The sequence below is a fragment of the Brachyistius frenatus genome, unplaced genomic scaffold (assembly GCF_029030835.1).
Source record: "Brachyistius frenatus isolate BFR_SWC_R1_liver_20210118 unplaced genomic scaffold, ASM2903083v1 Contig_165, whole genome shotgun sequence".
Taxonomy (NCBI): domain Eukaryota; kingdom Metazoa; phylum Chordata; class Actinopteri; family Embiotocidae; genus Brachyistius; species Brachyistius frenatus.
Genome location: NW_027210764.1, coordinates 53,681 through 78,086, shown reverse-complemented (window position 1 = coordinate 78,086; position 24,406 = coordinate 53,681). Strand labels below are relative to the sequence as shown.

Sequence of the window (24,406 nt, the reverse complement as noted above, 5' to 3'; positions counted from 1 at the left end):
ATAACAAAATCTTTATATTTAATATTTTGTGAGAAAAATCCTCTGCAGTGACTTCCAGAAGTCTTCAACCTACAGACATCAGCAGACATTTTATATCCTCCCTGGTGATGCTCTCCAATCCCTCACAGCTGTTTGTTGTGGGTTTTGTCTTTCGTCCTCGTCAAGTGAAATGCAGCTCAATAAAAAGCTCTTTGGCCACATGTTTCCTGCTAAATGATGACATTTCCTCCAGTAAGTTTTGATGCACTGGTCTGAATATACATCTGCATTCATCCTGCTGCTTCAGTCGGCAGTGAAATCATTGATAAATGCCAGTTCTTTTGGCAGCCGTTCAGACCCAAACCATAACAAAAGCACTAGCAGGTTTGACAGATAAGGTGTCATTTTGGGTCACTCTTTACTCTATTTTGATAGGGGTTGATATTTGTTTCATCATTACATCTAACCTCAACTAACTTAACCGATTACCTTTGCGCTCTTACAATTTAAACCTCCTCCAACTGAAGCTGAGACTTAGCTCTTCAATGTAGTTATCCATTAGCAGAGCACAGCTAAATATGTCCCAGAAACAGAGAAGGAATTCTTTTAAAATCTTCATTTGCTCCCATCAGTCCTTTCAGCCTAACCTGTGTTATGTCTTCACGGCCCCTTCAGACGGTGCTGGTGCAGATGATAAGGCCCCAAGGTGTCCATATCTCTCTGCGTCTCTGCTACTGCCGGAGCCTATCTTATCTGGATGTGAAGAGTGAGAAGCAGCATCAAAGCAACACACACACACACACGAACATCTACTGCTGGGTAGCTTCCAGACTAACTACGCCACAACTCATATCACTCCCATACAGCTTAAATGAAATGTCAAATCAGGGCAATGCTCATGTTTTTGCATGTCATGATCTAGTGACTGAAACTGATTTAACATTAGATACAATCATACCAGAGATTTATTTTCCAGTCAACTAAGCAGAAACGATTCCAGTACAATGTGAAAGGAATGTGCAGACTTGAAACGTTTGAGTTAAAATGATGTGTGTGTGATGTGTGTGGGAAAGAGGTGACTGGCTGATCCAACTGTGAAAGAATAGATTCAGTTCAGAGCTGCAGAGCGACTTCATGGAAGTCACTTATCAGCTTTTCTAGGAAGCCACGTTCCCATTTATTTGAATGGGTGCTCACTACCGACCACAGACTGAGCAGTCCAGCTGAGCATAATTGAGCAAAGCATAATTCTTTCATCTGAAATGATTTTGTGCCTTTTTTTTTTTTACAACATGCCATTTTGGCTTTAAACACAGAAACAGGGAAATGGTGGTTTTCTGGATAAAACTATGGAAGGAAATGGGTCATTTTTCCCACTTTGTATGAGTCAGCTCACAGTAACAAACAGCATGAAATCCAAGTTCTTCATGGTCTCATGGGCCATCATTTATCTTGGGCATGTGTCATGTTAAACAAACACTACCCAGTTCGCTGAAACCATCCACAGCTCCTTCTGTCTTGGTGCTCTCCTCTGCTATCACAACTCTCACAACACTAAACAAGCTGCGCAGACTGACAATGATTTAAAAAGCACTTAAATACTGCTGTGTATACCCGGCATTCTGCTTGACACTGATATAGTGTGCATATCTGAGAGTGTGTGTGCGCGCATACCCTGAGGGGAGAGCAGGTGTGTGTGTGTGTGTGTGTGTGTGTGTGTGTGTGTGTGTGTGTGTGTGTGTGTGTGTGTGTGTGTGTGTGTGTGTGTGTGTGTGTGTGTGTGTGCGTGTGCGTGCGTGCGTGCGTGCGTGAGAATTGGAAGCAGAGGGAGGAGGAAACATTAAACAGAAGTTCTGTGTCCTGTCATCACACTGTCTAGACAGGACACCTCCTAGACCTAATGAGGTCTTTCTCTGTCTGTATCTTTTTTACTCACACACTCACGCACACAACTCCCATCAGGATACTTTTTGGTTTTATTTCTTCCGATGAGGCATTTTTATTCAAGAGCATTCAAAAGGTTACAGAAGAGTTCAACAAACCTGCGCGCGCGCGCACACACACACACACACACACACACACACACACACACACACACACACACACACACACACACACACACACACACACCTCCAACTCGCAAAACTAAAGGGAAGTAAGCTCCAAAGCCGTAGGAATGCCTACACCTGGCACAGATCTAACAGAAAGTGCTGAATTTTCTCCCAATAATTACATCGCTATGGTTACGAAGGCACACATGCAAACACATGCACATGTATGCAAGCAGACAACTTATCCCAGTAATCAAGACTTTTTCACTCCAAGTCAAAGGAACAATGGTAAGCTGCTGCAGGTTTGCTGCTTTTTATGCCTTTTTAGTCTTTCGTGCTGGATTAGTTTTGTGGTCACAACGTACAACATTTCTGCACTGAAAGAGATTTCAGTTGTTCATAAATAAATGTGCAAGACTATTTATTTTCAGCAGAATCTTATTTTCAATTCACAAAAAGGGAAAAAAAAAATCAGAGTAACAGCTTTATACTCAAATGACAGTTTGGGTTGAACATAGTTTTGGAAATAAGTGTGTTTGTGTTTAAAGTGCCAATCTATACTTGATGAGGATTTCATTTCCCTCACAAGCATCTGAAAACATCTCTACACAAAATGTGGTGCTTGCAGACTGAGGGAGAAAATGCTGTTATACAAATAATTTGCACACAGTGGATTTAAAATGACTTTGACCAACTTAATATCTTATTTTCCTTTCATTTTAGATGCTATTTCTCAAAAGAAAAGTGCTTATTGTTCGGAAGTGTAACCCATAACAAACTGAAATTTTAGATATAAACATTGCGTCATTGCTGAATAAAGTCTTTGCAGTGGCATTATTTGGGAAAAGTCAACTTAATCCTTGATATTTTACAGCTTCTAGTCCCCATTATCTACCTCTTAAAGTAAAAGTGATGCTTTGTAAACAAACTAAAATGGTCAGATCAATGTAAGGAGCTGAGATTATCACAACACAAAACCGACTACATACGTGGTGCTGGAATATTTGCTGAGTTCTTCTGAATTTTTTGAAAAGTAGAAATATTTTAAACTGGTGAACAGAGAGTTTGAACATGGATGCAGCAGGATGTGTTAAATCACCTGAAATCATAATTCACAAGGCTTCTGCGGGCTACATCCTACAACAACTTTCCTCCTCTTCCTTTTCCAGCACTGAACTGGTTCGCTCCAGAGATAGATTCTGATTGGATGACGGGAATCCCGTGGTCCATTTCATACTGCATTGCCTGGACAGAACAAGAGACATTGAAGCAATGAAAAACTAAGGCGCTTGACCTGGTTAACCTTGAATATTATAAACTGAAAGAATTAAAAAAAACTGTGCACTATGGTGATTAATTGTATGATTATTGATTGACAACTGACATTGTGTGAAACTTCCCGTTCTTTTACAGCTAAGCTTCTCTGTGAGTTTGGCACTGCAGGTGATCAGGATGTAAGAAAAATACTAATTTGTGCTCAAACAATTTTGAAGAAATGAAACATTAAAACTTCAATCATGAGCCCATTAGATCAGCACCTCATCAACATCCAAATGACTCAAAAGTGGATTTATTAATTTGTACATCTTTTGTAAAGCAAAACAAACATCTGTGCTTCATCATTTCTCAGGTTATAACAGCTTGTTTAGCTGATATGAAATGCACATAACTTCATAAATAATGAAGCAAATCTGTTTGTTTTTTACTTGCTCAAATGTGTAGAAAAGATGCTCGGACAAATCAGCCATCGCTTTGGAGTCATTTGGACATTAATAGGGTGCCGAGGCATCTGCTTAAAATATGTCATGTTTAATTTTTAAGAAAAGGTGCAGGCACTAATGTCTGCATAAAAGTGTGAAAACAATTCACAATAATTTGATGAATATATTGATCATATGATGTGCCAAGAAGAGGTACAAACATGGTGCATCATTTTGCTGTCCACTTATCGTGTGTGTGTGTGTGTGTGTGTGTGTGTGTGTGTGTGTGTGTGTGTGTGTGTGTGTGTGTGTGTGTGTGTGTGTGTGTGTGTGTGTGTGTGTGTGTGTGTGTGTGTGTATATATATATATAAATATATATACAGTGGGTACGGAAAGTATTCAGACCCCTTTACATTTTTCACTCTTTGTTTCATTGCAGCCATTTGCTAAAATCAAAAAAGTTCATTTTATTTCTCATTAATGTACACTAAGCACCCCATGTTGACAGAAAAAAACAGAAATGTAGAAATTTGTGCAAATTTATTAAAAAAGAAAAACTGAAATATCACATGGTCATAAGTATTCAGACCCTTTGCTGTGACACTCATATTTAACTCACATGCTGTCCATTTCTTCTGATCCTCCTTGAGATGGTTCTACTCCTTCATTGGAGTCCAGCTGTGTTTAATTAAACTGATTGGACTTGATTAGGAAAGGCACACACCTATCTATATAAGATCTTACAGCTCACAGTGCATGTCAGAGCAAATGAGAATCATGAGGTCGAAGGAACTGTCCAAGGAGCTCAGAGACAGAATTGTGGCAAGGCACAGATCTGGCCAAGGTTACAAAATAATTTCTGCAGCACTCAAGGTTCCTGAGAGCACAGTGGCCTCCATAACCCTTAAATGGAAGAAGTTTGGGACGACCAGAACTCTTCCTAGACCTGGCCGTCCAGCCAAACTGAGCAATCGTGGGAGAAGAGCCTTGGTGAGAGAGGTAAAGAAGAACCCAAAGATCACTGTGGCTGAGCTCCAGAGATGCAGTAGGGAGATGGGAGAAAGTTACACAAAGTCAACTATCACTGTAGCCCTCCACCAGTCGGGGCTTTATGGCAGAGTGGCCCGACGGAAGCCTCTCCTCAGTGCAAGACATATGAAAGCCCGCATAGAGTTTGCCAAAAAAACACATGAAGGACTCCCAGACTATGAGAAATAAGATTCTCTGGTCTGATGAGACCAAGATTGAACTTTTTGGCATTAATTCTAAGCGGTATGTGTGGAGAAAACCAGGCACTGCTCATCACCTGCCCAATACAATCCCAACAGTGAAACATGGTGGTGGCAGCATCATGCTATGGGGGTGTTTTTCAGCTGCAGGGACAGGACGACTGGTTGCAATTGAAGGAAAGATGAATGCGGCCAAGTACAGAGATATCCTGGAAGAAAACCTCTTCCAGAGTGCTCTGGACCTCAGACTGGGCCGAAGGTTCACCTTCCAACAAGACAATGACCCGAAGCACACAGCTAAAATAACAAAGGAGTGGCTTCGGAACAACTCTGTGACCATTCTTGACTGGCCCAGCCAGAGCCCTGACCTAAACCCAATTGAGCATCTCTGGAGAGACCTGAAAATGGCTGTCCACCAACGTTCACCATCCAACCTGACGGAACTGGAGAGGATCTGCAAGGAAGAATGGCAGAGGATCCCCAAATCCAGGTGTGAAAAGCTTGTTGCATCATTCCCAAGAAGACTCATGGCTGTACTCGCTCAAAAGGGTGCTTCTACTCAATACTGAGCAAAGGGTCTGAATACTTATGACCATGTGATATTTCAGTTTTTCTTTTTTAATAAATTTGCACAAATTTCTACATTTGTTTTTTTCTGTCAAGATGGGGTGCTGAGTGTACATTAATGAGAAATAAAATGAACTTTTTTGATTTTAGCAAATGGCTGCAATGAAACAAAGAGTGAAAAATTTAAAGGGGTCTGAATACTTTCCGTACCCACTGTGTGTGTGTGTATATATATATATATATATACACACAATCAAGTCTGAGCCTGCGAGGATCTGTAGAGTAAAGGAAGTGGTATGATGAAGTGCTTAAGGAGAGTTAATAGTTATGATATATGTATGTTTTGTTAAATATGTTTAGGTTTTCTGTTTCTATTTATGTTCTGTGTTGAGGCATTTCCTTCTTTGACATTTATTGTGACAGCTCTCTGGGCCTCCAGAGGCCTTCAACTCTCGAAACCTCAACAATGTCAACATGAATGAATGAAGCCATTTACAACAATTTTAAGCTGTTCCTCCACCGACGTGTGTAAATACAGATCTGGTGCTGCAACCTCATGGACGCATGCAAAACAGCACTGCTGCGTCTGATGTGTTGGTGCCACAGATAAGGTGTGATAGAGGAACACGTACCCCTGTGGAACACGTACCTGTGTGAAACACGGAGCGTCATAGCAGCTGTAGATGGCCGAGGAGCGGTCGGCCCGCAGACACTGCTGAGGGAAGGAGCTGATCTGCTTTGCTAACTGCAGTGCTGCCTCCAAAGCTGTGGTTGCAACATAAACACATAGAGAAGCACATAAACAGTGTACAGCATAGATACACTTGCAGATGTAGCCATTCGAAACACAGACATAAACAATTTTCCTTTTCTATTATCAGAAACTCATCAGTTCTTTAATGTTGGGTCTCTTTATGCCACTCTGCCTCCTCTCCCACATAAAGGCTCTGGACAGCATCCAGATCAGTGCTGTGGAAAAAAAAAAAAAAAAACACGCCTCATAATGGCACACTCTGATGCCTTCTGTGTGTGTGTATATAAGCTGCTACTTCTCAGCTCCCCTCTGATGTTAAACTTGCACTAAGTGATCATCCTTCAGAGAGGCAATTAGTCCGAGGTCTGACTGTGGGAAGACGAGCTTCCTAAAAGAATTAAGTTAATCTTCTGACGTCTGAGGAGGGAATCAGAGATGGAGCCGTGAAAAGCACATGGAGAGGCTTCTTTGGGATTTAAGGATACGGGATCCTTAAATCGTTCATGCATTAATATAACAGGAAATGCCACATTGAGATGTGTGCGTAGCTTAATCCTCAGACTGCTGTTTAAATGAGAGAGAAGCGCAGAGGCCTAATGGTGAGTTACAGCTCCAGCTGAAGCCAAAAGAAAACAGATTCACTGGAATCCAATTTAGATTATATACGAGTCCGTCTGATCTACAAGAAAGTTTCTTAAAAACTACACTTCCTGAATGAAAATGGGTCCCAGGCGTCATTCTGTTTGGTGTCTTTACAGAGAGTAACGATTTGTTCTCCATGCTGTAAAAACAACGTCACCTTCTGTAGGCTGGACCAGGATTTATTTGCACCATATTTCCTGGATAAATTTTGTCTTCACCTCCCATTTAATAACACTTGTTAGCTTATTGTTGTGGGCAGAAAGGTTTGTCTGCTCTTAACTACCACAGAGAGTCATCCACCAAAACACTGCATTGTCACTTTCTTTTAGACAGATGACAATAAAATAAAATAAAAATAAAAGAGTTCACATCTTTAAAAAGGAGCAGCGTTAAAATTTCCCGAGCACAATGCAGTTTCCTGAATGTCAGCAGAGCATTACATTTCTTCATGCTACTTTGTGCAATACAAATATATTTTAGCCCTTTTTTTTTTTGTATTTAACAAAATTGAATATGTTGCATTATTGAGCGCTCAACGTATCAACAAAAATCTGCGTCCATTTGCTTTAATGCTGAAAACATCTGATCAACTAAAACCATTCACACGTCACACTTTCGTTGCTCGACACTTTTCAATCCTCAATGTTTGGAAATATTTTCAATTTTAATTGAAAAAGTGTCACGGTCTGATCTGCAGCTGCAAACCACACCACGACACTGATTAAAAAAACCAACACCAACATAAACTTAGATACATACCTTGGCCGTCAGGAACAACTCTGTTGGCCAGTCCGTAGGCGAGAGCCTCCTGGGCTCCAATTGGTCGTCCGGTCAGAATCAGGTCGAGCGCTCTGGACAGACCAATAAGACGCGGGAGCCGCACTGTGCCTCCGTCGATCAGAGGAACTCCTGAGAAAAGATCAGATCTTAAGTATGAAGCGTATCTTGGAGCCACCAAACATGTTCGGAGGTGATGAAGGTCATCCAAAACATCCCATGAACTGTAACATCTACCAACACAATGCGCAACATCACATTTCAATTATTCCTTTATCATTCCTTTTGACAATGTGCAGAAAATTCATCAATAATTTGGACCAATTATTAGTTTTCAGTCTTGTATCAAACATTACATAATACATTTAATTTCTTTTAACTGACTGTGGTTGGTGGGAATCACCAGAGGCCATATGATATAACGTCATTGTGATTTTAAACATTTGCAATTGGTAGTGTATTGTACAATTATATAGTATAAATAAATTGTAATGGATGACCTTTTTTTTTAACTTAAAATTTTGTCCCCAAAAGGAAAACTTTGTCAACATTTGTTTTATCAAATCAATTTTTTTTCCCATTTGTGCATCTCATTTCAGTCATTTTAATTGCAGTAAAATGGGATGTCAAGCAGAGTTTGACCAACAGTTATAAAAACCTGTCGGCCACGTTTTATGCATCTGACTTATTTATTTATTCACTCATAATAAAATCTTGATACTTGCCGTCCGTGTATCAAAACAACATTGCAATATAATGCCATATCGAACTTTTCCACTAACTGTAGAGCTCTGACCAAACAACCAATGTCTAACCAATTAATCATAAAACTAACAAAACAAAGTTTTTTGTTGACTGAAAAACAGTCTACGCTACAGCCTCACTGAGAATATGAACACTTTCCTGGTGTGCTATTACTCTCCCACATCTGTACGTTCCAAAAATATCCAGAGGAGAGGATCCCTTTCAAACACAGATTTGGGTTACTTCACTGTACCAGGTGAAGGGGTAAGTAGACCACTGTGCCAGTGTAATGTGCTCGGGTCACTCAAGCTGTGTGAAAGCAGCTGAAGAAACACTTAAGAGATGCATAATATACTACTGACAACAATATAGGTTACATCCGTCAGGGGAACGAAGCTTTGAAACAATTTTACTCCTCAGCTGTAACTCTGCTTTCTTTACATCAGCACGTGAAAAACTCCTCCTCACTCTCAGTCCCACTGGACACATTTGCATTATTACCGTGTCCAGAGCGAGGGAGAGGAGGGAAGGAGGGAGGAAGAGCACACGGCGAGGTACAGTAAGCCTCTGGCATCTGTCCTAATTTCTAAAGAGCACCAGCTGCAACTGGCAAACTTTCTACTGTTCACTTCTCCCAAGTTCTTCACCACAATCCCAACTCCCTAATTCCTCCAAGGCCCTGATTCTATTTGACCGCCTCTTATTGGGAGCACATGTGTCGAACATGTTTTCATAACCCCAAATCATCATGCTAGCTTTTGGATTCCCCCCCCCCCTTCTCTCTCATTCTGTGGGGACTCATGGAAATAATGTGACTCTATTCATACTCTGCGAGCTACTCTCGTTCTCCACGTCGTTCAAATAAATTAAACTGGAATACATGGAATACCAGCGTTAATACATGTGCGACCAATCCGGGGTCCTGGTTCTGGTTCTGGTTCTGATTCAGACAGTCAGCACATGTGGTGCTCTGACAGATGGACGACTGATTAGGAGCAAAAGAAAGGAGAGTTTCTACACTGTCTTCAAATACGAGATTTCCCTCACTTTTCCAGTCATTCCTCATCACAGGAGTTTGTTATACTGAAATAGAAATTTGAGACTGTACGGCTGAACACCCGGAGCCGATGAAATGCAACAGAAACACCCCCTGAATTCCTTTTGCTAAAAATAGCACAGGTGTGTGTCTAATTCAAGGTCTTTTCAATATTGACCAAGATAACAACTGAGTGTTCCAGCCAGGGTTTCTCTCTTTGGAGTTTTGTCTTGCACCACACACACGTACATGTACAAGGACATTTATAGACAAGTTTGTGTGTGCAGCACATTCACACATGCACACACTGGGACAAACAGTTGAAACTAAAGGAAGCCATCCTGGTTGCCGGTGGTGGATGTCTGCATGAAAGAAGAAAAAAAAAATTGAGGATAAAAGAAATTGTAAGTGTATTTTATGTAAAGTGTATTGCTAGCCTTGTAATGACAGTAACACCCCAAACTAATGTCGTCATATCAGTTGTTAGCTCTTATTCAAGGACTTTTAAACAGCGTCAGGATTAGATAAGTCGGCCCTTTTTACTTATTCCATGAAAATTCTGTCTTTATATTTTGAACAGTTCAGTTTAGATTCTTAAACTTAATGAGCATCGTCAGTTTAAACTTGCTTGAAAAGCACATATCTGTACTTTACGACCAGTCTGCCTTTTTATTGTACTGGGTTTTTAATCCTAGTTTCATTTTTGTTGCACTTTTTTCTGGTCAGTTCATGTTTCTAAAAGCGCATGAATGTGCTGTTTATTACTGCACTATTTTTTTGTGAAATAAGTGGCTCTAAAAATTGGGTTGCGACTATATCATTTGAGATTGATTGGTTTATCCAACACTTTTAGCTTATGTACCAATATTTACAACTCGTATCAATATCTGTTCAAACCATACCACTGCCATAACTATTTTACCTGTTCATGAAGTATAATTAGCTATAATTTTAACCAGTTTCCTGTGACTTTTAGTTGTTTTGACCTGTTAACCGGCTAACTTTTCACACACTTAAAAACAACACCTAATGTTGAATTTAATTTTTTTTTTTATAATAATTAATTATCCGAGTTACTCAACAGTCTGTCCATCTGACCCCTGGCAAATGAGCACGTCCTCGGTCACATGTGCCTGTTTGGTGATCTACAGTCCTCAGTGACAGAACGTCAATCAGCAGAAGCAGTTTCTCTCCGTCATGGCAGGTAGTCGTCATGACAGGAAAAGGAGGAAAATTGAGTGTCAGAAAAACAGAGACGCACACTGAGCTGGAATGAGTCAGAATAGGTCAGAGCCCGACTCAAAGAAAAGCAGATAATGAGCCAGGTTGACCTCCAGTCTGTCTGTTGTTGGTGCTGCTGTTGGCACCACTGCTATCAAGGATCTCCCCCCTTATCCACAGCGCCCGTCTCCAGCACCTCCACCCCTCACCCTCCTCTCTCTCTCTGATGTGTCCTGTTTGATAGACCTGTGCTTTGTCCCACATGAATTGGAGCTGAGAGGTTGGCTTGCACCTCCTTGAAGTAGTTCTAACTCAAAAGGTATGTTTGGCTTGAAAGAGCCAGGCTGAGGTGGAGATCCTCTTTTTTCTTTTTTAGGAGGGAAATGTTTGGCAGTGATCCTGATACAAGATAATCAGTCAGCGTCTCCAAAACAAAAATGTGGATTTGTCATGTTTGGTCCTCAATAATGAGCTCAACAATTGGACAGGAGTCTTCTGCTTTCTTGTTCAAAGCAGATAAGACCGCTGACAAGACAAGGGCTCAACAAGAGTCAGCAAAGCCTATTGTTGAATAACCAGATGTAAGAGGAGGCTCTCTTACTGCATCACAGGGCCATCGCTGCTTATCAGACTCCTGTGTGGAAGTCTAGAGGGAACCTTGTATTTTATCTACATACTGCAAACTTTGATACGTGTGAGCCTGTTGTAGCAGCAGAGTTCAGGTCTTCCTGAGTCCTTCAAGTCTTCACAAACTGTTTCATGAAGAAATTCTGACTTTTTAGGATTATTGAGGATTATATTGTATTGTATTGTATCTTTAATCTATCTATCTGTCTTCTTTCAGTCACATTTGGTAAATGACACAAAGGTCTTCACGGTTATATATTGTAATGTTTCAGAATATCTACAAATGATGGAAGTACGTTTTGATGGCAGTTAAAATCGCAGTCTGAAGGATTTATGGAGATCTATTGGCAGGAATGGAATAATACACTGACAATTATGTTTTCATTAGAGTATAATCACCATAAACTAAAAGCACAGGGAGAACATGCAAACTCCGCACAGAAAGGCCCAGGACCGGATTCGAACCCGGAACCTTTTTGCTGTGAGGCGACAATGCTAACCACTGCACCACCGTGCCGCCCAATATAATATTAACTTAACTCCAGTTTGCATCTGTACATATTTAAGAGGTATTCATTGCTCTCTTAAGATTACAGGCATTTGTATGTAAACAGAAAAGTTATCATGACTTGTGAGGTGAGATTAAACAGCTGATCCACCAGTCTAACTACTAACAGGCCAAGGACAGTGTGAAACGTGACACACTTGAGTATCCTGGTTTGCTCCTGGTGCTGCTGGTATCCTTACCACATCAAAGTGAAACCCACTACAATGGCCTCCCATGAGGGTAATGCGATTAAGTTTGATGTGGATTAACGATTTCCGGATAAGTCCAGCCTAAATGGACAGATGGAAAAAAGCAGACCTTCAATCGGAAGATCGCTTTGAAATACTCGCTGGGAAGCTGGGCTGGGCTGGGTCAGAGAAGAGTGCCACGCAGTTAACTTGATTTTATGTCTTTAGCACACTAATTAAATACCATGGCTCTGTATTTTTTAGTTTGCAGAGCGTTATTACACAAGACCACCAAGGCGGCAAATGGGGCCTTGAACCGGGAAAATGGCAGAGGAGGTGTAACAGCTTATAAAACGTGTAAAATCACACGAAAGTTTTAAAGTGATGAGATCTCACCGGGAGAGAAGTGTTCCCCGAAGTTTCAGCTTCTTTTGATCTTCCATCAAGATTAATTTGCTATCTGGTAATTGCCTAAAAACAATGGCCGTCTCAATCTATCCACTTGTTTTCCATCTCAGCAGCACAACTGCTCTGTTCATTCATTTTTCATGGAGGAAAAACCTGCAGTTTCAAAAGAAAGGACGGTTTTGAAGTAAGTTGATGTCATTGCCAGACTATGTCACTCAGGTTCAAACTCACTGAGCAGGTGTTTGAGTTGGCCGATCTTATGTCAGCTTTTGGACTGCAGTTTGACTTATATTCAACATTTGGCTTCTTTGTTACTCTCCATCTATCCTACTCATCCAGGTACCGAGACGGGACTTCATTTTAGGAAGAAGGGACACGGAAGAGAAATTGACATTGATTGCAAGATGCTGCTGGCCAAGTGGGGGGTGTGTTGGAGGGGTCTCCACTTCACGGTCTCCTTTTTAAACAGTAAAATCATACGTGCAGCGCTGGAACAATCCAAAACAACCTCGAGGCCCGCCTGATTTAGTTTCTCTATATAAAGAAAAATCCTTGAATGAATTATTACTAAAGTATTTCAAGTTTCCTTTTCCTGTGCCAGCTCTTTTTTCGCTTGTGATGCTCCTTTTGGTTTAAGGAACCAAAATAACATCGGGGAATTAGGTAAGCACCGTGGTTTTTCATTCAGGTCTCTGAGCAGTAGACACTAATACCAGATTCCTGTGACGCAACCATCTCCTCCTTCTCATTTCCTCCTTGGCGGGGCAGAGGGGCCCCAGACAGGAAGCCGCAGGTTTCGGCAGCCAATCACATGCCAGAAAACTGTCAGATCTTTGTGGTAGCCATTGGCCCACATCAGAGCAGTGTAGCCAGCCTCTGAGGGCTTTTCAACTCCAAAGCCACCAGGGATTCCCTCCGGCTGCTGCCATCTGTGCTCGACCCAAAAACGGTTACAGAATTCGACCATTAAAAGGAAATAATCGCTAAGAAACACTGGATCTTTAAATAAACTCAGCGTCCCACAGAACAGCGGAGCTTTTGATGTAAAAAGCAAGGGAAGTTTGGTTTTCAATTGTTAGGGAAATAAATGCATGCTGCTTGGTCTTTTTACTCTGTAAAGCCTTTTTTTTAAAAGGCTAATAAGCCTTAAGAAATCTTGCTTATGCTCCCTCATCCACAAATTTATTTAAACTACACAAACTACAGGGTTGAGAAGGTGTGGATGCTGGATGTGCAAAACACAACTACACAGAAAATGAGTATAAAACTGCCGAACCCACAGTCTAAGTAATAATCACTCTGCTAAAAGCACATTAAATGAAAAACCACGGTGGTTTCGGCTGAGCTGGAGGACACAGCTCAAATGTGTTGACAAACAAGCCTTGAAGAAGTGAGGCAATCAAGAGGCTGGGAATTAATTACAGGGAGGAAATGTGCAACTTAATGTGTCAAAACCGCAGAAATGTTGATTTCTGTCTCCCTAACATAGTTTGGAGCTGATGGAAGAGCTCTGAGAGCAGGCGTCAGATTAGTTGCATCTCTGATGTGACATGCAGAGTGGACAACAATATTTTTTTTTGAAGGACATTTGTCAGTTTGTGTCCACAGATTGTCTCCCGTGTCTCGCCTAAGCTGCATCTCTATCTTTAACGTAATATTATTGTATTTCTCCATTTGGTTCCACCAGACAGCAAAATTTGTAGCTTGAACTTGAACATTATAGCAAAAATGTGCCAGATTTAGTGGCATCTAGTGGTGAAGTTGCTGATTGCAATCAATTGAACATCCCTTACCTCACCCTCCCCTGCCATCAGTGTAGAGACAGCTTTGGTTTGTCCCCTCTGAGCTACTGTGAAAACATGTTAGAACTGCCTATGTAGATATGAAAGGCTTAGGTAATAAAAATACAACAATACCAAGTTTGAGGTGATTACACACCAGTGAAATCATGAATATGAATGAATTATATCCAATTTCTGTCAATAGATTCCCTTAAATCCTACACACTGAAACATCATGTAGAGAATTACAGATGAAAAGCATGGTTTTCCCTCCGAGTGAGATATTCATGTGTAAAACTTGGAGTAACGTTTTTACTTTTAGTAAAACACTCTCCTACAGACACCAATTACTTAAAGCAAAGACAAGCAGAGGACATACTGTGTGCAGGTAAACGTATGAAACGGTGGTGATAAATAGAGCTGGGTTACAACAACAAAACTTTGCAAATGTTTAACACAAGCAGCTGAACAAGAGCTTATGCAACGCAAAACTGGTTAAATAAAACAATAATTAAACAAGATTTTAAATGCAAAAAGACATTTGAGGCCAGTTTTTTAAGTATTTTTGATACTGCATACCTATTTTGGATGGAACTAGATGTGTGCAGTAGAGTTCAACATGCATAAACTACTAGAACTTTTATTCTTCTGGATAGTTTTGGTGTTTTTTTGTTCCTCGCTAACATGGAAGATTAAAGTGGGGTGTTTTTTAATTATTATGTTCAGTTATCAGAAACAGTTATGTCAGGGTAGGACTAGAATAGAGGAAGAAAGAAGAATGTTACGAGCATGTAAAGAGGAATAAAGTCGTCTGTCTTCTGATGACGTTTAGTTCAAATGGGCATAAACAAGAATAAAAGAATATATAGCTCAATTTCAATCAATGTGAAATCTACAATAGTGACAGCAGAAAGGCTCCAGCAGAGAAAGCGGAGCAATTCTGAGGACATCATCACACCAGAGCGTCCGGGAGGATGTACAGTCACTCAGACAGAAAGACAGGGGCACTGCCAGGATGCTCTCCGGTAAAATTACAGGCCTGACATGATAAGCCATGCATGTTTACACTCTAAATCTATTACTGCTTGTAAATTATAGCACAACAGCTGTATTTATAAACACTATGGTTGTATTTAAAGCCCTCCGGCAGCATGGTTAAAAGAATGACAGCTATATGAGAGATGCTGCAACGCTCCAACACGAGCCACTTTTACATAGTGAAGTCAACCGTGACTTTCTGGGATCAGCAGTAGCTTGTAGTGTTTACAGCAGAACATCTGAAGTGCTGCTTGATCTTTTTTCAAAGTTTAGCCCAGTCAGTGGGCAAACCGTGCCAGTAGGCTACAAGACGCCAAAAAAGGAAAATGTTGTTTATGAGGAAATTGTGTGACATAAATAATATGGAAGCCCTGTTTGGCCCCGCAGTGGAAACCTGGCAGTCGGTGGCTTCCTCTTCTACTTATCAAGACTGCCCAGCAGACTCTGGACGTGATGCCAAAAGGTCACGGTCACTGGCGTTATCGCGCTACGGCTCCATCCGACCTCGCACACAAACAAGAGGAGGCTGTGGTGATAACAGAGGACAGAGTAACAAAGCTGAAAAATAGAAACAGTGTCGGCTTCCTGGCATTAGGAGACAGATGATGTATGCTGGGATGCAAAGAGAAAACACAAGGATACTTTCATGGACAGATATAATTAGCTGAGCAAACACACAGAGAGAGTCTGCCAAAAATAAGGTCCCTGACTCTTCTGTAGGACACAAGGTCGGAGCAGAACTAAGTACATCTGTTACCACTGCCAGTAGTGACAGACTTTCATTGGTAATGTTTTATATTTGTCATTTTTATTGCTTTGCCCTGTATATGCTGCTGTAACGTAAAAATGTCCCTTTGAGTGATTAATAAAGTATGTACGTACGTATGTATGCATGTATCTATCCATCTAATAGTATACCTATTCGTGTCATTAGTATTACTAGTAGTAGCATTATAACTACTCCTACAACATATAGTTCATGCGACTATCATGTTGGTTTACAAAATATTTTTCCCCTTATTTTCACGGCCTGGTATCACATCTCTAACACCAGAAAGTTGTGTCAATGCACCTAAAACACAACCGCAATCAAACAACAAGAGGAGGAGAAGAGGAGCGTGCGTGCCGCTGTGAAATTAAATGCTTCAGTACAAACAGCAGAAACATTAAAAAAAAAACAAAGACAACTATAGCCATCAAATAAACAGAGGAAAATAAACTACCAGGTAAACATGTTATAAGTCTACCACAGCTTTGTACATTTTTTTGTTGATCTGTGGATGGACAGTCGGCTCTGTGCTTTGATCCCAATCAATGGTTAGTTTTGTCAGCAGACAAAATAAGTTTAGTGTTGGATGTGCAGAGCAAACAACAGCCCTCATCTCACAGATGGAGCTGAAGACTCTCATCTGATTTGTTGAAGGTCAGGGTTTGATGATATTTGTTGAGCCCGTGTGTGTGTGTGTGTGTGTGTGTGTGTGTGTGTGTGTGTGTGTGTGTGTGTGTGTGTGTGTGTGTGTGTGTGTGTGTGTGTGTGTGTGTGTGTGTGTGTGTGTGTGTGTGTGTGTGTGTGTGTGTGAGAGATAACAGTCAAATATCAAAAAGTATGATTTCTTAAAATGCCCATCTGACTACTAAAGTAGAGGAAAGAGTTTCACATAGTTTTAGCAGCGTTTATGGCTTCAACTAGATGTACTGCATTTCTTTCACAGCACCTAAACAACTATAGTTTCATTAAAAAGCTTCTTTTTTTTATATATTGTAATTTTTTAATTACGTGAAAACGCATAGTTTTTAGTCAACCACCATCCACTGCCACCACAGCACCTAAACCCCCCAAAACTTAGGAAAAACCCCAACTAGCTCTAAAGATAGATGCTGAGGTCAAAGATTACGTTAAATGTACATTAAATGGTGGCAGTTGTAGCTCTCGTAGTTTTGAACTCTCATCAAGACTATACATCATGACTTTAGAAAGAATTTGAGGAGCAATATGAGCCGGAGAGGAAGTTGAGTTTTAAGAAAAGCACTAAAATAAGTAGCACTACAAGTAAAAGAAGGGTCTGTAGGAGAAGTAGTGGAAGAAGAAAAAATGAAAGGAATTCGTAGTTTGAGGTCTCACTGATGAAAGCTTGTGTCTCAATCACTGGACCAACAGAACGAATCTCGGTGGAAAAAGTGCAATGCTGGTCAATTGTGTATTAAGAAAACAACCAAAAGCATGCTGCTTCAAGATCTGAGTGCGTGAAAAATTCTCTCAGTGAAGAATCTTTTTTTAAATAAACGTCGACAGACGTAGGAGCATAAAAGTAAAAGTTCTGACCAACCATCACCAATAATAGAACAATCACACAGCACAGTACAGCGGTAACTATAGCAGCAGTGAAGACGTCTTATCATGAGGTGTGAGACGTACCAAACCTGCGGCAGAACACTCCCATGACGGCGCTCTCCTCCACCACTCTCAGGTCAGCCAGCAGAGCCAGCTCCAGCCCTCCAGCCACAGCAAAACCACTCACTGCTGCTATCAACGGCTTCGACAGCTGCAGACGGGACGGACCCTGGAGGAAACGTCTGGATTCGTAAATCCAAACAAACACGCACGCTTACACTGTATGCAAAGCCAAATGACTACGACTGACATGAAAGGGACACACAGTGTAAACAAGGCAGCAACACAGCCTCCTGCAGAAAAGAAAACTAAGTGTGTATGTTGTCGCTATGTATATTTTCAGGCTCTCTTTTTTTTTTTTTTTTTTTGCCTCTTAGCTTTGATTTCCATGGTTTATCCTCGGAAAAATGTTCCAGATTTCATTTCCTAATTCATTTCTCAAACTGTCAAACAAAAGGGGAAACAAATGATCCAAGTTCTGGCTGGAGCTGAACAAATGAAGCACTGTGTTTTCTCTATGAGACACAATGCTATAATTTTCTGCACAGGAGGTCCACTCAATCCAGAGACTTAACATGCAATCCAAACAGACTTTATGGAAGTTGCAGTTTTTAGAGCTTACAGTACAGCACTTGTGTTATGATTCTTACTCTTTGTCAAGTCATAGGAGTGAACCAGAAGTGAGGACGTGCAATACACGTACACAATGCCAACATCATTCCCTAAAATAAAATCTTTACCACCACCTGCCTTCTCAAACCTCTAAAAACACACACAATCACTACTGACCGCATTTTCTGGGTTTATATTTTATGGAAACCTTTAGGTCTCTTTAACATCATAAGGAAATAAAGATATAGATATAACCCTCACAAGTACACACACACAACCCAAGCATCGCTCACCATTGGACCAGGACCCTTAGTGACATCTTGCTCCAATTTGGGGGGGCCTGTGTGATTGGCCAGCTTTTTCAGATCATAACCAGCGCAGAAATTCCCTCCTGGAAGAGACCACAAAATTACAAAGTATGGCAGCTGGAAAGTCAGAGAGGAAGGGAAAATGATGAGGGTGAAAAAAAAAAAAAAAAAGAACAAGTTGAGCTGGAGTCTGAGGGCTGCAATTTGGATCGCAGCTTGCTTTGGGCTGGCTGGCACACAAATGCTTCTCTTGTCTAAAGGACCTAAATCTGATGCATAGGCACAGATCATGCTCTCTTACACACACACACTATATTCTCATTAATGGAAGAGTAACATATTGCAACCACAGCACCTTCCATTGGATTCATGTGGTAATTACAACATTACCCAAGAGGCCTGCAAACACTATGTCACAGGCTCAGACAGGGACTCATAAAATCCTCCTCTCTCTGTAATGTAACAGTAATGAAAATGATTGTAATGAACACATGTGCCAGCAACACCCATCAACTGGGAGCTTTGATTACAGCTGTGGGTCAGCGCAGGGCAATTATAGAAAAGCCGTGTGTCATGCTGTTTATGGGAGCAGCACTGCGATGGAGCGCCTCGAACCTCTTTGTCCTTGTAAGAGGAAATGAGCAGAAGCTGTGGAGAGCTTCAAGGAAGAAACCTACGGTGTTGCTTAATCTCTTGGAGTGGGTTTGTTATTGAACTGAGAGGCTTTTCTAGGAGTTAGAAAAATAAAACCAATACAATTAGATCAGAGACACTATCATGACAAAGATAAATGAATGGGAGGCTGAAGGATTGTGGCTTTAAAGACTTTAAAGAGTAAATCAAACGTTCTCATTCCAGGGTGTCAAATACTGCTGTTTCATCACAGCCTGCTGGTGCACCATACTTAGACATAAGACAACTTAAGTTTAGCCACCAAACACTATGTGGTTAAGGTTAGAAAACAATCATGATTTGGGTTGAATATGACAAAGTCGCAATTTGGTTCAGTTTAGGCACCAAAACCACATGGTTAGGTTTATGAAAAGATCATAGTTTGGGTTACAAGAAGTAATTCTATGGAAATAATGTTTCGTATGTCACGGAGGTTTCTTCATCCACACGTAAGTTACTAACTTACTTGGGTTACTTAAAAGAAATCACTTTCACTCATCACTGACTCATCTTTTGGGGGAAAGTCCTGTGTTTGCTACATCCAACCATCACTTTGACTCGTGTGGTTACGGTGCCGATGCCAAAAGGCTCCATCTGTGTATCTGTGTACGCAAGCAGCTTCGACAAAACAGCAGTATTTGACCTCTTAGCAATCAAAAGGGCTGAATTTTACCCACATTATCAAAACTGAACACATTTTCGATTTTAGAGTTTTCATAGAGACTATTTCTTTAGAAAGTCTGGGATACAGAAGCAAAAGTGTGTGGACAAGTGTGTCTGCCTTCATCTGAATTTTCAGCACAAAAAAAATTCACATAAAATGGAGAGAAATATTGCTCTTTGGTTAATCTGGTCAAAGTAGAAATTGAATAGATAGTCTTCATTTTAAAAGGAGAACAATTAAAACATGTTGGGAGCGACTGTTTAAGTGCATTTAAACAGCAGTTTGGAAAAGACCCGTTTCTGTTTTAACATGAAAACAGACCGTTTCTACCATTTTAAAATGTCACTGCAGGAAAAAGCAAAGAAAGTAGACAATACAAATAATGATGGATTCATTTTCATGGAGCTCCTTGAGTTTTATGGTGCTGCTGTTGCACATGCTGCCACACTGTAGTGACTTGGCTACTCCATGGCTCCATGTTATCCACGCTATAAATACAATAACCAGTCAAAATGTCTGATGTGTGAAAGGGCTCATGTCTCCTGCAGTGGTTCTACCAGCTCAGTGTAGAAGAACCTGACCAGTCAGCACAAAGGCTCAATAAATCGCTTTTTATGTCATTTTCATTTTTTTCTGAAAGTAGAAGGATAACTTATGGTTTGCAATAATGTTTTTTTTTGTTTTTTTTGTATTGCTGACTGAAGTGACTTCTGACAGACAAATCCTTCCCTTCTTCTTCTGTCTTATAAATCGCTGTATCAACACAAACTTTACAATGTGTCCTATGGAAGTGATAAGACATGAAATACATTAAAAGTGTCTCCTTCTCTGTTCAACTGAACGTGCGCCTGTCGCGACACAGCTGGGTCAAAATCGTACCTGACCACAAACACCCGCAGACATCCGAACCCCAAACACTCCAAATACTTCACAGCATATTCAAAACCTGCTGAAAGCAATTACTCTTAATTTCATAAGTAAAAAAAAAAAAAACACCGACACTGAAAAATGAGAGCTGAGAGAGTGATCATGTTGGTGCTAATTTGAACAAAATGGATTCCTGATGTTTGCAGAGAGACTTCATCCAAACTAGGACCTCCCTGCTTGTCATCTCATCACACTGACACACTGCTAATCACCGCCAAGCGAAGGTCGTCTTGTTCCATTGGAGCAGCGATACGCAACAACCTGCTGACAGGAATGTGCGGTGGGGACGATTAAAATCGCATTAAAAGCATTGTGGGAAACGCGGGAGGAGACACTTTTGCAGAAAATACCTGCTGTGCTGCTAATTGCTAACCCATTTGACGCAGGCTAATTACTCTGCCACACACTGTGTTCAGTCCACAGCTGAGACCAGAGGCATCAGCAGCCATCATCTGGAGAGGCTCCGCCCTCTAAAGTACCAGAGAACTTCATACAGCAGACAGGTTGATCCAGGCTGAAGACATTATTTCCACCGAGGGAACCAGAGTGTTCAGTGTGTGGTGATTATTTTTAGAGGCATTAGGAGTTGTGGTCTGGTTCTGGACTGGCTGACACCTCACAGGTGTGTGTGTGTGTGTGTGTGTGTGTGTGTGTGTGTGTGTGTGTGTGTGTGTGTGTGTGTGTGTGTGTGTGTGTGTGTGTGTGTGTGTGTGTGTGTGTGTGTGTGTGTGTGTGTGCTGAGGATTGAGGTGATGAAGTGATGAAGAGATGAAGGGATGAAAGAAGTTGGAATAAAACCAATTATGAAAATTCAGTAAGTATCTTGTTATTTTTCAGATCTGTATCAAAGCACTGGCCTGAAATATTCTGCCTCTCGGGTTTGAAAATGATCTGAAAACAGTGATGAAGGGCTGAAGACTATTAACCCGTTGAGTAGTCACGGGTCAAAACTCACAAATCCCTGATTGCCTCATGAAGGTCTCATACTTTACACTTTTTGAGCGTTAGATATTTTTTGTGGTTTGAAGTACCAAAAGCCAGGTCAGTATAGTTTTGTTTTTTTATCTAATCTGCTGCCTTCACCCCCCCATCCTAATGAACTGCATCTGACATTTAGAGGTGCTAACAGGAGGACTTTGTTACCTTTAGATTGAGTCAGGTTAGCCCGTCTCCAGTATTAATGCTCAGCTAACAGACTGCTGACTGTATCTTCATATTCAACTCTCAGCAAGTGAGCATATTTCCCAAAATGTTGAACTATTCCTTTAAGATGTCAGAATTTTATCGTGTTCCAAAAATGTCCCTGACGAGCTGCAGACCTGAAATGTTAAAAAAAAAAAAAAAAAAAGTGAAAGCGAGTCTTAAGCAAAATGACATTAAAGACATCCAGTTGGCCCATAACTGGAGCCAAAAAGCCCTTAACAAGATTGAAACCAGGCTCAAACTCTAATGTGTAAATGTCTGTCCAAAACTAAGTGACCCCAATAAAGTCACTCAATCAGTGAAGATCTTATTTTAAATGTCTGTCCATCCCTCCTCTCACCTTTCCCATGCAGGACAGCCACGTTCAAGTCTGGGTCACTGTCAAAGGCCTGCAGCTCCTCCAGCAGACGCCTCGCCGTCTCCTGGTCTACCGCATTACGCACCTCGGGACGGTTTATCGCCACGGCGACCACGGATCCCCTCCGCTCCGAGACCACAGTCTGACCTGCAAGTAATGACAGAGAATGAGAAAGATGCACACATGGAAACCGATGTGGACCACAACACTTAGAAAGAGACTGACCCCGGGACACGAGCTTAAACTTCACAGTAGGAGGGACGGAGAGATGGAACAGAAATTATTTTGTGGATAAACTTGATAAAAGAAAGAATGAAAGAAATCGTCTGAGGTGAGGACTTTTGCTGTTGCACAGTCTCAGTATGTGTTCATGAGCGTGTGTGTGTGTGTGTGTGTGTGTGTGTGTGTGTGTGTGTGTGTGTGTGTGTGTGTGTGTGTGTGTTGTGTGTGTGTGTGATTGCGGCTTGAGGTTGCAGCAGGCAGTTGACCTGACATTGTTTAGGTTCATCTCAGGCCATCCAACTGTCAACCACACCCAGAGTCAACTGCACTTTGAGAGAGAAAGCGGCAGGAAAACAAAGCTGCTCACAGTGGCGATAATGACTGAAGTGAGGGGAAGGAGGGGACAACAAAAAAAAAGGCAATTTGTCTGCACGCCACATTTTCTACTCTGCTACACCTCAAACAAATAATCGCACTGTGCTTGTGTGATCAAAAGGGGGAGGAACCACATTTGAACTATCTCTGTGGGGCTGTTGTTTTCCATTTCAGTTCATCTGCATACTCTTGATTCAAGGGAATCACTGTGAACCAGCAGGGTTCAACTTCTGGTGGTAAAACTATGTCTGAGATGGGTTTCCACTTTGTGCATTTACAACAAATCTTTAACAACAGAAAACCAAGAGAAAAAGCTTATTTTTTTCTATTTCGATAATTGCATTCAGTTATTTGTCAAGCAAAAGGGTCAAAAACTATCTAGTTTTCTATGACGTTACGTTAGGCTCTGATAATCTGTGATAGGAATTCATTTATTTAATAAATTATAATTGATTTTGCATGAAATGAAAAGTAATAGAAGCACACGTTTTAACATATAGCAGGAAAACAACAGGTGGAGCTGAAATCCCCGTCATGACTCCAGTTTTCAGGAATTTGTGCAGAGGCCTCATTTACGGCCATTTTTTTTATGAGTGCTTTTTGTTGTGAAGCTTCAACGTGGTGCCGAAAAAAAAAAAGGTCTCAGCAGGTGAGGAAAAGCACAGATAAAACAAATGTCTATAACGAAGTGCTTTAAGTGTCCCATTAAACCACGGCAGGTGTAGACGTCATTAATACACCTGTGCTTTTCAAACTTCTACATGTTGAAACGTCTGCTCTGTAAAAGGTTTTATCACACAAAAAAAATTCCGTTTAAGAGGGAATTAAAAAAATGTACTTTACAAATTAACTTTAAATGGTGTTTTGACGTTAACTTGCTTTGAAGGCCAAACAGGAAACTGTGGCGGCCTCTGCTGCCCCCTACAGTCATTATCAGGTTACTGCATGTTTCCACTCACCTGTTCCTGCGTCTTCGCCTCCCGTTGAAGCGCTGTAGGACTTTACAGGACAACAAGTCGTCTTTATCGACTGTCCAAATGTCCTCCTTCGACAGGAAGCCTCTAAAAGTGGTGCCACCGTCCGGAAATGTTTAAGCGCCATTTGCTAACAGTGTAAAAAAAAATAATAATAATCTGGAGGCTTGAACTCCTAAAACAATCCACAAATTAAGTGCTAAATATTTTATTTAAAAAAAAAAAAAAGGAAAAAAAAAAGAAAATATCATACTCAAAACAAAACCTCTCAAAGCCAAAATCCTGATTTTAGTCGATATTCTTTACGAACTTCCAAACAACTGACGTGAAGGTGCAACACTTAAACACTTCCCTGACGGAAACGAAAACCAGTGCACAAGGTTCCCGGACAGAAACTTGGTGCATTGCA

The 24,406-nt window shown here is 41.0% G+C and overlaps 2 protein-coding genes across 5 annotated transcripts in view; one reads left to right on the top strand and one right to left on the bottom strand.

Moving 5' to 3' along the window:
• Window positions 1–24,236, bottom strand: part of LOC138631783 (enoyl-CoA hydratase EchA19) — a 54,473-nt gene extending 30,237 nt beyond the window's left edge. The window contains exons 1-8 of one of the 4 annotated variants that reach the window (XM_069716957.1): window positions 23,983–24,234; window positions 22,409–22,573; window positions 18,588–18,685; window positions 17,707–17,851; window positions 7,683–7,832; window positions 6,177–6,292; window positions 3,130–3,275; window positions 662–732 (exon numbers count right to left, since the gene is read on the bottom strand). In XM_069716957.1, coding sequence (XP_069573058.1) covers window positions 3,168–3,275; window positions 6,177–6,292; window positions 7,683–7,832; window positions 17,707–17,851; window positions 18,588–18,685; window positions 22,409–22,573; window positions 23,983–24,124 — 924 coding nt within the window. In that variant the 5' untranslated portion in view covers window positions 24,125–24,234 and the 3' untranslated portion in view covers window positions 662–732; window positions 3,130–3,167. The other 3 variants (XM_069716958.1, XM_069716955.1, XM_069716959.1) reach the window with 3 other exon arrangements.
• Window positions 1–24,406, top strand: part of txndc5 (thioredoxin domain containing 5) — a 137,451-nt gene that overhangs the window by 60,940 nt on the left and 52,105 nt on the right. The window lies entirely within an intron of this gene.